The sequence below is a fragment of the Mercenaria mercenaria genome, chromosome 16 (genome assembly GCF_021730395.1).
Source record: "Mercenaria mercenaria strain notata chromosome 16, MADL_Memer_1, whole genome shotgun sequence".
In the NCBI taxonomy this organism is placed as follows: Eukaryota; Metazoa; Mollusca; class Bivalvia; order Venerida; family Veneridae; genus Mercenaria; species Mercenaria mercenaria.
This window is the reverse complement of record NC_069376.1, coordinates 49,521,450-49,534,810: the sequence shown is the minus strand read 5'-3', so window position 1 is coordinate 49,534,810 and position 13,361 is coordinate 49,521,450. Positions and strand designations below refer to the sequence as shown.

Here is a 13,361-nt window from a genome sequence, read left to right as displayed (position 1 = left end):
CGCCTACACATAATCTTCATTATTGTGAGGGAGTGTAGTATTAAGAAGAAGAAGAACTTAAAACAGTTGTTCCTTATCACCACCCACATCATATGGCACAAGGGTCATAACTCTGCCACCAATATTTCATGAATTATCCCCCCTTTTTACTTAGAATTTCAGGTTAAAGTTTTGGTGCACTTTAACTTTATCTCAGTTATTACTAAATGGATTTGATTCAAACTTAAATTAGTTTTCCACATCATCACCCACATCTTATGACACAAAGTCCATATAATATAAACTCTGCCACCAACTTTTCATGAATTATGCCCCCTTTTACTTAAACTTTCATGTTATTTTAATGCATTTTCACTATATCTCTGTTATTTCACTAGGGATTTGATTCAGACTTAAAATAATTTGTTCATCATCACCACCTACATCATTTGACACAAGGGCCATAACTGTGACCCCTGTATTTTATGAGTTATCCCTGTTTTATACTTAAAATTTCAGGTTAATGTTTTGATGCACTTTCAATTTATCTCTGTTATTACCAAAGGAATTTGATTCAAACTGAGAATAGTTGTTTTACAGCATCATCCTTATCATATGATACAAGGGCTGTAACTCTTGCACCAATATTTCATGAATAATCCCCCTTTTTACTTAGAATTTCAGGTTAATTGTGGTGCACTTTCAGTGTATCTTTGTCGTTACTTAATGAATTTGATTAAAACTTAATTTAAAATTAGTTTTTCCAGATCATCATCCTCATCATGTAGCACAAGGTCAGTCACCTGGCATAAATGTTTTATGGGTTATATCCCCTTTTTACTTAGAATTAGTTTAATTTTGATGCTTTTTATATCTCTGCTGTTACATATCGGATCACTCTCTGTGGTAAATGAGAAAGCAGATCCCTCTCTGACCGCGCACAGGACCTTCTTTGTGGTAAACAATGAACTCCAACGGCAGGAAGCTCAGAAAATTGAAATTTTCGTCCTGAACACAGGTTTGTACATTAAAACATATGAACCACGGGAAGACGTAGCTATATACCATTGCTTTTTAGCTCACATGTCACCTAGTGACAGGGTGAGCTTTTGTGATCGCCCTTCGTCCGTCATCCGTCTGTTGCCCCTGATTGACCCCTGAAAGAGCCAAAATTTGTTAATTTTTACCTTGTGAACACCATAGAAGTGACATTTTATATTTGATTTTAACCACACTTACACACAAGTCACAATAAGGGGGCCTCCATGGCCGAGTGGTTAACTTCAAATCAGTAGCCCCTCATCGATGTGGGTTCGAGCCTCACTCGGGGCGTTGAATTCTTTGTGTGAGGAAGTCATGTAGCTGGCTTACGGAAGGTCAGTGGTTCTACCCAGGTGCCCGCTTATGATGAAATAATGCAGGGAGGGGCACATGGGGTCTTCCTCGGCCACCATTAAAGCTGGAAAGTCGCCATATGACTTATCATGTGTCGGTGCGACGTTATATAAATCCAACAAAACAAAAAAAATAAGTCACAATAAGATCTAGGTTCCTTTCGAAAGCCGGCTAGATTCCTTCATGGGTTCTAGAGTTGCTGCCCCTTCCAGTTGCAAAATTTTCTATTTTGGCCCTTTTAGCCATATAGAGGTTTCATTTATGCTTTGATTTGATACAAACTTGCACAGAATGTTTATCTTGATGATCTCTATGCCTAGTTCGAAACTGGGTCATGTTGGGTCAAAAACTAGGTCATGAGGTCAGATCAAAGGAAAAGCTTGTTAACAACCTAGATGCCACATTTATGACCCTATCTTCATGAAACTTGGTGAGAATATTTATCCTGATGATTTCTAGGCCAAGTTCGAAACTAGGTCATATGGGGTCAAAAACTAGGTCACCCCGTCAAATCAAAGGAAAAGCTTTTTAACACTCTTGATGCCACATTTATGACAACTTGGTCAGAATGTTTATCTTGATGATTCCTAGGCCAAGTTCGAAACTGGGTCATATGGGGTCAAAAACTAGGTCACCTGGTTAAATCAAAAGAAAAGCTTGTTAACACTCTTGTTCATTTGATGTGCATGAAACTTGGTCAGAATGTTTTTCTGCATGAAATATCGCATGAATTTTTATCTGGGTCATGTTGGATCAAAAACTAGGTCACCAGGTCAAATCAAAGAATAAGCTTGTTTACACCCCAGAGGTCACATTTTTAGCTCGACTTCAAATAGTTTAGCTATTCTACTCACCCTGGCATCAGCGTCACAACTTGGTTAAAGTTTTGCATGCAAGTACATCTGACTATCATTTAAAGGCATATAGCTTTGAAACTTATTTTTTTCTTTTTCTACATCAATTACCAACCTCACTGGGTCAAGTTCCATAACTGTGACATGTATTTTGAGCAAATTATGCCCCCTTTTGGACTTAGAAAATCCTGGTTAAAGTTTTACATGCAAGTTAAAAATTTTACATGCAAGTTACTATCTCCAAAACTAATGCAGATATTGAATTGAAACTTCACATGTGTCTCGGGGTTATAAAACTAGGTGATAGCATCAAGTCCCATAACTCTGACCTGCATTTTGGCCAAATTATGCCCCCTTTTGGACTTTGAAAATCCTGGTTAAAGTTTTGCGTGCAAGTACATACAGCTATTACTAAAAGGCATATAGATTTGAAACTTGTTGTTTCTTTTTTTAGATCAATTACCAACCTCTTTGGGTCAACTCCCATGACATGTATTTTGGGCAAATTATGCCCCCTTTTGGACTTAGAAAATTCTGGTTACAGTTTTGCGTGCAAGTTACTATCTGCAGAACAAATGCAGATATTAAATTGAAACTTCACATGTGCCTTCGGCATGAAGTCCCATAACTCTGACATGCAATTTGGTCAAATTATGCCCCCTTTTGAACTTTAAAACTTCTGGTTAAAGTTATGCATGCAATTACTATCTCCAAAACTATCGCAGATACTGGATTGAAACTCTATAGATATTTTAACATTTAGGGTATATTTTCCTGCTTCTGGGACACTAATTCGAATAGTCGAGCATTGGCTGTCTTACGGACAGCTCTTGTTTATTCTATCTTCATAAAACTTGGTCAGAATGTTTGTTATCATGAAGTCTTGGATGATTTCAAATCTGGGTCATGTGGGATCAGAAACTAGGTCACTAGGTCAAATTGAAGGAAAAGCTTGTATACACTCTTAAGAGGCCACTTTTTGCTCCAATCTTCCCGAAACTTTGTCAGATATGCATACACACCGTAATTATTGCACTAAAATTTAATGGTGATGATGGCTTTCAGTGAAAATCTTCATTTTAATAGACTGAATTTGAATTTGTTTTACTTATTTCAGTGACCTAAAGGGAGATTGTAACACAAAAACTCTGCAGTTAATATAACAGAATAAGGTAATAATGTATCTCTCTATATTGTAGGACATTTTCATGGCAAGGCGGCACAGCTGACTGCAGTGTCGGGTATCTGGACACCTTATTAGGTATGTATGACTGCCACATCACAGTAAGAAATTCTTAAAGTTCTGCCTCTTTAAATGTTTCTGCAGGGTAGAACAGCTGTCACAATAAGAAATTCACAGAAATTCCTGGGTAGAGCTCCCACATCAAAGTATTAACATCACTTTCTTAGCGGTTTATAGACTGGAATGGTTTTCAGTTTCTACACTGGCATGACAGGACAGCTGAATTTCATTAAAAAACTGAACTGTAATGCACTTAGGTTCAAGTCTGAGTTAACTTGGCAGTCATTTGCAAAATTGCCCTACTGCTGTGGTTTTGGACATCATTATAGGTGAGGAAGAAATCGAGATGGCTTGCTGAAGGTCATTGGTTCTACACAGATTACTAGTTGGGGCTGAAATAATATGACAACATCCACTTTCAAATTTAAAAATTCCTGAGATTAAGAAAAAAGACAATGCACAGTATACTATAGAAGCTGGCAAAATATTTTGTATTATGATGATCAGCAGCATGTGATAGTTGTTGAAAATCTGTAATTGTTTTCGTAACCTTTCACAAAGGTATACAAAAAAGTCATGTTTTGTTTTATGTATTTTCCAGTTGTTTTTCATACCAAAGACGAATGTATGAGAGGTAGATAAAGGTACATTATCAAAGATGGAAGTAGACCTAGATGCTGATACCATTAACATAACAAGCGGTGTTCTACATGCAGTATTACACAAACAGAGATTCATTTGCCCAGGAATCAACCGAGAATGTATAGAATTTCAGGGGCAGTTTATAACTCCAAAGACATTTTACGTAATGGCTGACAAAGGGAGTCTTAAAGACTGGAAAAATGCCATTCGAATAAATGGCAAAAAGATCAGGTATTTTGGATGTTTGTTCAATTTAGCTCAATATATTTGTATGTCTGTTTTTTTTTGTTTTTTATACACCCGAAGGGACGTATTATGTTATGACGTTGGTGTCCGTCTGTCCGTCCGTCTGTCCGTTAGCAATTTCGTGTCCGCTCTGTAACTCTTGAACCCCTTGAAGGATTTCAAAGAAACTTTACACAAATGTTTACCACACCCAGACGATGTGCAGAGCGCATGTTTTGGATGTCTCGCTTCAAGGTCAAGGTCACACTAAGGAGTCAAAGGTCATATCAGTTTGTTTCGTGTCCGCTTTGTATCTCTTGAACCCCTTGAAGGATTTCAAAGAAACTTGACACAAATGTTCACCACACCAAGACGACGTGCAGAGCGCATGTTCCGGATGACTTGCTTCAAGGTCACACTTAGGGGTCAAAAGTCATATCAGTTTGTTTCGTGTCCGCTCTGTAACTCTTGAACTGCTGGAAGGATTTCAAAGAAACTTGGCAGAAATGTTCACCACATTGCAACGATGTGCAGAGCGCATGTTCCGGATGACTCGCTTAAAGGTCAAGGTCACACTTAAGGGTCAAAGGTCATGTATGACTTTGCTCTGTGTATATTGCTCTGCATTGCAGTGCTCTTGTTTTTATTTGGCAGATCTCTTTTTGTACTTACAATAATTTTTTTTTTTGAATTACTTCCCTTTTATGTTACTATAAATAGCTTATTTTGAAACTTTTTTATTATTGGCCATAGAGAAAAACCGAGACCACTTTTCTGTGGTACAACATAGATGGTACCTCCAATTTTACATATTTTTACATACCTGTACCTGATAAGGATTTTTTTGTAGACTTTGAATATTTTTTTTGTGGACTTAGATTTGTTTTTTGAAGTTTTCCTTTTGTTGTTCCAGTCCTTTGGGGCTACAACAGTCAAGTTCTTAAAATTTTGCTCCTATCCTATGATGTAAGCCTTCGGGCGTATATTGCCCCGCTTGGCGGCGCTCTTGTTTTCAGGTTTCTTTTGAAACCGGGTCAAGAGTAATTCCAACAATTTAGATATACACATGATCGTGCAAGTAAGGGCTTGTACCAGTTAAAGTAGAGAGTCCTCCGTCGCCATTTAGTTACATTGATGTTGGAGCAATCTGAAAGTTTAGAGGGATGGGGCAAAGGATGTCGCTGACTAGCTAAACCCTGAAAAATTTTCTACAACACTAAAAAAGTTCTCTCCCTATTTGATAATAAAGAATAGTCTGAGCAATTGTACTCACACTTGCGTCAGTGTCTGCGTCACACCTTTGTTAAAGTTATGCATGCAAGTACATATAGCTATCATTTAAAGGCATAATTATAGCTTTGAAACTTATTTTTCCTTTTGCTAGGTTAATTAACAGTCTCACTGGATCAAGTCCCATAACTCTTACAAGTAATTAGGCCAAATTATGATGCCCCCTTTTTGGACTTAGAAAATCCTGGTTAAAGTTTTGCATGCAAGTAACTATCTCCAAAACTAATGCAGATATTGAATTGAAACTTCACTTGTGTTTTTGGGGTTATAAAACGAGGTGATAGAATCAAGTTCCATAACTCTGACTTGCATTTTGGCCAAATCATTAATTTGTACTTAGAAAATCCTGGTTAAAGTTTTGCATGCAAGTACATATAGCTATTACTTACAGCTTATACAATATAGTTTTGAAACTTATTTTTTTTCTTTTTCTAGGTCAATAACCAACCTCACAGGATCAGACATGTATTTCATGCAAATTATGCCCCCTTTTGGACTTAAAATATCATGGTTAAAGTTTTGCATGCAAGTTAATTACTATCTTCAAAACTAATGTAGATAAGATTTGAAACTTCACTTGTATCTTTGGGGTCATAAAACTAGGTGATAGCATCAAGTCCCATAACTCTGACATGTATTTTGGCCAAATTATGCCCCCTTTTGGACTTAGAAAATCGTGGTTAAAGTTTTGCATACCAGTTACTGTCTCCAAAACTAATGCAGATACTGGATTGAAACTCAATAGATATTTTAACATTTAGGGTAATATTCTGTTTCTGGGACAACAATTCGAAAACTCGAGCATTGGCTGTCTCGCGGACAGCTCTTGTTATGATTGCCATATGATCTGAGCCTCTTAATTAAATGTGTTATACTCAAAGTACTATATTACAGACTTATTCTTGTTACAAATTCCAAATTAAATTTTTGAAATTCTGGTTACTCTTATGAAAGCTCTAAATAAGCTGATATAAAATTGGCACAACATTTTGTGTATATTTTAGACGATACTTAGACACAGGAGAGTTAGAATTCTACAACCATGCTGAACTGTGTACTGGTAGATGTAAATCAAAGATGGGAAACAAAACAGCGACACCAGTTAGTCTTACAGACTCGTTCAATACATCATTATTATCACCGAACCTTGGTAAAAAAGGAACATCAAACGGATTGAAACCCAGCATTTACTTTGACAATGACCAATATTCTTCTAATGTAAGTACACCAGAAAACTTGACTACTATAATTACAACAACAAAAATAGGAATTTATGGAGATAAGAATTTAATCTAGCTACAAGAAACATAGAACAGCATACAGGATTTCACTTTCTAAAGCTTAGCTTTACCCAACATAAGTTGCTTTGTGTGAAAAAGGTATCTTGCATTGCATATGGTACAATGACTAAGCTGGGTAAACTCATGGCTCCAAGCTTATAAAACTGTTTTAAGACCAGTATCAGATTGCAAGTTCACCAGTGGTCAGTTTCATGATAGAGCTCAACCAATCAGATGTTGCCTGGAGTCCTGAGAATGGTCTCAAAACTGCAGTATGTACTAACTTGAAAATGTAAAATTGCTCACTACTTGAAATACAACATGTTTAAAATCAAGAGGGAGGTGGTTTGATTGTAGAATTTGGGAGAATGTTACAGTTCCCTTTTGTTCTGAATAATCAGTTTGTCTAAGATTTGCATATCAGTAATGATAATGATGTTGTATACAACTTCATTTACAGCCATGATAGTTTGTTGGCTCTCTATTCAGAGTATTCGCTGTATAGCCTGGTTGTAAATGGCCACAATTTGATTTTAAGTTCTGTACTTACAGAGTAGAGTTGCTATAGCAGCAGAAAAAAAAATCTAAATTTGATATTAGTTTTAGTGTCAAACAATCACAAACTTGAATGTCGTCGTGCATGAAGCTCTGTATTTATATTGAGAATGGAAATTTGATCTCAGCTTAAAAGAGCCAAACAGTCACAAGTGTTAGTGGTATCATTTGATGCACATGTATGTTGAGCAATAAAAGAAGTTTGATAGTGTCAGTAATGTTGCCGTAGCAATGAAAAGAAATCCTCTATTTGACATTGTCATTAACGGTCACAAGCTTTAATGGCATTAGTGCTATTAGTTCTGTATACATACTGTAAGATTGGAAACAGTGTTGCCCATAGCAACAGAAGGTAATTGTAAATTTCATCTCAATTTGACAGTGTCATAAACAATTACAATCTTTAATGGGGTAGGTGTTGTTAGTTCTCTATTTATACCTACTGAACATAAGGCAGAAAGCAGTGTTACCGTAGCAATGAAAAGATATTCTAAATATCCTCTCAATTTGACAGTGCCATAAGTGCTGTTACTTCTGTACTTATACTGTAAGAAATCAAGTTTGGAAACAATGTTGCCATAGCAACAAAATGAAAACTTAAATATCATCTTAATTTGACAGTGTTATGAACAGCCACAATCTTGATGCTGTTAGTTGTCTTTTATACTAAATGAAGTAAAGATTGGAAACTGTTGCCATAGCAACACGAGGGGGGTTTAAATTTCATTACAATTTGACATTGTCATAAGCAGCCACAAACTTTAATTGCACTGTTGCTGTTAGTCTATGCCCTAACATCGGCAATGAAAATATAAATTTCATCTTATGCTATGAATACTTAATGGTCTGCACTGTTCGCTACTTATTCAGTAAATTTTCAGTGAACACCCCTTCAAATAATAAATGGTACTACCCAGATTGAATAATGGACCAGTCAATTTTTAGCCCACCATCATCAGATGGTGGGCTATTAAAATCACTCTGCGTCCGTCCGTCCGTCCGTCCGTCATTCCGTCCGTCCGTCCGTTAACAATTTCTCGTTATCGCATCTCCTCAGAAACTACTGGGGGGATTTTGACCAAACTTTGTCAGAATGATGTATTGGTACCCTAGTTGTGTCCCCCTGAAAATCAGACTGGTTCAACAATTTATGAGTGAGTTATGGCCCTTTGTTTATTTCTATATTTTATACAGATTTATATAGGGAAAAACTTTGAAAACCTTCTTATCCAAAACCACAGAGCCTAGGGCTTTGATATTTGGTTTGAAGCATCATCTAGTGGTCCTCTACCAAGATGATTCAAATTATTTCTCTGGGGTCAAATATGGCCCCGCCCTGGGGGTCACATAGTTTATAATGACTTACATAGGGAAAAACTTTGAATAACCCCTTGTCCAAAACTACAGGGCCTAGGGCTTTGATATTTTGTATGTGACATCATCTAGTGGTCTTCAGCTAAGATTTTTCATATTGTACCCCTAGGGTCAAATATTGCCCCGCCCTGGGGGTCATATGGTTTACATAGACTTACATAAGGAAAAACTTTGAAAATCTTCTTGTCCAAACCACAAAGCCTAAGGCTTTGATACTTGTAATGTAGCATCATCTAGTGGTTCTCTACCAAGTTTGTTCAAATTATCGCCCTAGGGTCAAAAATGGCCCCGCCCCGGGGGTCACATGGTTCTTATAGACTTATATAGGGAAAAGCTTTTAAAATGTTCTTGTCAATAACTACAACATTCAAATTTGGACCACATGTATATTTTTGAGTGGCAAGATGAACCTTGACATGAGTTGACCTTGATTTTGACCTAGTGACCTACATTCACATTTCTGTAGCTACAGCCTTCAAATTTGGACCACATGTATATTTTTGAGTGGCAAGATGAACCTTGACATCAGTTGACCTTGATTTTGACCTAGTGACCTACTTTCACATTTCTATAGCTACAGCCTTCAAATTCGGACCACATGTATATTTTTGAGTGGCAAGATGAACCTTGACATGAGTTGACCTTGATTTTGACCTAGTGACCTACTTTCACATTTCTGTAGCTACAGCCTTCAAATTTGGACCACTTGCATAGTTTTGTGTACCGAAATGAACTTTGACCTTTATATGGACCTAGTGACCTACTTTCACATTTTTAAGGTACAGGCTTCAAATTTGGACCACATGCATAGTTTTGTATTCCGAAATAAAATTTGACCTTGATTTTGACCTAGTGACCTACTTTTACATTTCTCAAGCTATAGCCTTCAAATTTGGACCACATGCATAGTTTTGTGTACCGAAATGAACTTTGACCTTTACATTGACCTAGTGACCTACTTTCACATTTTTGAAGGTACAGGCTTCAAATATGGACCACATGCATAGTTTTGTATTCCGAAATAGAATTTGACCTTGATTTTGACCTAGTGACCTACTTTTACATTTCTCAAGCTACAGCCTTCAAATTTGGACCACTTGCATAGTTTTGTGTACCGAAATGAACTTTGACCTTAAGATTGACCTAGTGACCTACTTTCACATTTCTGTAGCTACGGGTTTCAAATTTAGACCACAGGCATAGGATTGTGTACCGAAACAAACTTTGACCTTGACATTGACCTAGTGACCTACTTTCACATTTCTCAAGCTACAGCTTTCGAATTTGGACCAATGCACAGTGTTGTGTATGGAAATGAAATTTGACCTTGAGGTAGTCAATAAGTCTTGAAATTTGGAACACTCAAAAATGGCACATTGGTGGGCGCCAAGATCACTCTGTGATCTCTTGTTAAAATATAGCAGGGTAAAGGTTAAGGTGTAAGGTATTTGTCATATTATTACAAACAGAATAATAAGATATTGTATACTCTCCACACGTCTGGAAATAAGTAGCTTTATACCATTCTGTATTTCTATTGCAGGATTCCCTAAACTTGATGAAAGAGGTGGACAGTTTTGGTGAAATAGCTGATGTTAAACCAGATGTAGAACAACTACGACTGTTGAATGTTTTAAACTTACGGCAGAACAGTGACACACCATCATCATCTGGAGATCAGGCCACACCAATGCAGTTTGTACAAGTTTCCAGAAATGCACAAGATGAGGACGATGGTTAGTATTTGTAGAAAAAAAGCTAAGGAAAATTTTCCATCAGATTTTTGGGAGGCACAGCATCAGACTGCTGAGTCAGAGTTGTGGGATCACATTTCAGTGGGAATGCAGTTGGACTGTACAGCCTCAAAAATTGCTTTCATTCAGAGGAGTGCGTGTTTAAGTTCCAAAAGCTGTATTAATATGTCCCTGCCTTCACCCATATGCTCATATGTACATTTCAGTTTAAACTTTAATAATGAAAAGTGGTTACTTCTAGAAATCAAAATACTATACAAAGATTTCCATATAACAGGAAATAGTCAGGGAAATTAGGGAAAAAGGTGAATTGCAAGAAAATGTTTTATTTTCAGGGAAATAAAATGTCATTGAAATGTTAGAGACATATTATTTTTATTTGGCTGTTAATGGTTAGTTTTTAGCTTGACTATTCAAAGTATGGAGAGCAGCTAAGCTGACTGCTGTCCTACACCTTAGTTAAAGTTTTGAAGCACTTTCTCTTTATCTCTGTAATTACTTGATGGATTTCTTTCAGAATTAAAATAGTTATTCCTCATCATCACCCACATCATATGCCACAAGGACCATAACTCTCACACCAATATTTCATGAATTATCCCCCTTTTTACTTAGAATTTCAGATTAAAGTTTTGGCACTTTCACACTATCTCATTACTAAACTTAAAACGGTTGTTTCACATCATCACCCACACCATATGACACAAGGTTCACAATGCTAGCACCAATATGTTATGCCCTCTTTTTACTTAGAATTTCGGATTCAAGTGGTGATGCACTTACACTCTATCTCAGTTATTACTAAATTAATTTGATTCAAACTTAAAATAGTTATTCCTCATCATAAGTCACATGATATGACACATGGTGCATTACCCTTGCAGAAAGTATTCATGAATTATGCCCCTTTTATACTTGTTTAATGTTTTGATACACTTTATTTCTGTTATAACGTGTACTTAATACTTTTTGACCCAGGCTTATAAGCTATTGTCTGGGTCCTCCGTGGCCGAGTGGTTAACGTTGCTGACTTTTAATCACTTGCCCCTCATCGATTTGGGTTCGAGCCTCACTCAGGGCGTTGAATTCTTCATGTGAGGAAACCATCCAGCTAGTTTGCGGAACATCAGTGGTTCTACCCAGGTGCCCGCTCATGATGAAATAATGCACGCAGGGGCATCTGGGGTCTTTCTCCACCATCAAAGCTGGAAAGTCGCCATATGACCTATAATTGTGTCGGTGCGACGTTAAACCCAACAAATTGAAAAATAAATAAGCTATTATCCAATATCTTCATCTACGTTGGAGTCATCAAACACTCCAGTGACTGAACTCCAGCTTCCTCAGATGTGTCCAGTTTCACTATCCAGCATCGAAATAGTAGAGCATGCTGTCTGCTGCGACAGCCCTTGTTTTAGTTTGGATGATTTCAGGCTAATATTTCGAAAACAAAGACTTTGTATACATTCCTTCAAGAAAATGTTAAAAGGCATTATCTCCCTATTATGCAAGAAAAAATATTTGTGAAGAAATACAGTATTCAGAGAGAAGGGAAAACTATGTCACTGAGAAATGTCTGAAAATTGGAGGGGGCCATACAACAGCTTCTCATGAAGTACGTGATGGACTTAATCCTTGGTTGTAACATCCAAGCATGCATTTCACAGATTTTGTTCCACTGTAGACAGGATTCAACAGAACTTATCCAAAAACTTATTTGATAACTTCTTTTCATGAATGAATTTATTGGTTATTTACTAACTTGGTTGTCAGTATCTCTGGAAAGATTTCTCAAATTTATTTGTTTTGTTGTTTAAGAAGTATTTAGAATGTAACAAATATGGGTCAGCCTCAGTTTTTCATTACTTGTTTTGTAAGTTTTATCAGCCAACAAAGTTGAGCAGTTTAGGGAAACTTGAGTCTTGTTTACTACATAATTAAGATCAAATTGTATATTAATTCCTGTTTTAATAAAGAAAAAACTTTCTTAGGTCTTTCTATTCAGAGATAGATACAGGATTGTTAGTTGTATTGTTTACTTTTCAGAAGATGCAATGTTTTGGCGAGCCATTGTACAGCTTGGTCTGATAGATGAATTTTTTCGTGAAGTGAAAGCCAAATTGGACATCCTAAAAGCAAGCATGATCAAGAACTATGTCCCTGTCGGAGGTAATAGAGTGTACAAGTGTTTTCTTAACATTTACAGAATTACATTAGTTAGTAAAGATTTTATAATGAATTTTTCCACAATTTTCAAAAAAAATACATTGTGCTTTTATTCCTAGTTAATGTACACCAAGCTGCAGGGGCCTAATGGGTAAAATACCTGCCCTTCAATCAGGAGGTTGAAGATAAGAGCCCTGTTAGAAGTGGGTCTTGGTACTGAAGAGAGACCGGATAATGAGTAGTCAGCTAGTTAAATAATGGTTACTGATTGAATCAATTACAGCAAAGCGCATGCATGGCCGTATAGACCAGTATATATTCCAAAACAAATCCGTCTTCTCAATAAAGTAGTGATTGACCCACCCTCAAAAATCTGGGTGCCATAAAAACGTGTGTACGTCTGATATCATTGATATGTGTAGTATGTACACTTGAAATTTCAGGAGCTGATGGGATCCATTACTGTATAAGTAATAATTCACATCCATAATTATGAACTATTCCGTTGCTTTACGAAACTTATGTAAGTTACATACGTATTCCAACGTATTCCGACGTTTTACTGAGTACTGGCATTAGCCCACCCCCAATCTAATAACAACAA

At 36.7% G+C, this 13,361-nt stretch overlaps 1 protein-coding gene across 1 annotated transcript; it reads left to right on the top strand.

The window, feature by feature from the left end:
- Positions 1 to 882: 882 nt before the first annotated feature.
- Positions 883 to 13,227, top strand: LOC123541095 (glucocorticoid modulatory element-binding protein 1-like). Its single transcript, XM_053525932.1, has 7 exons — positions 883 to 997; positions 3,428 to 3,489; positions 4,073 to 4,344; positions 6,633 to 6,846; positions 10,381 to 10,573; positions 12,638 to 12,807; positions 13,201 to 13,227. Exons 3-7 carry the CDS (start codon positions 4,130 to 4,132, stop codon positions 13,225 to 13,227), a joined length of 819 nt encoding a protein of 272 aa, XP_053381907.1. The 5' UTR covers positions 883 to 997; positions 3,428 to 3,489; positions 4,073 to 4,129.
- Positions 13,228 to 13,361: the final 134 nt, after the last annotated feature.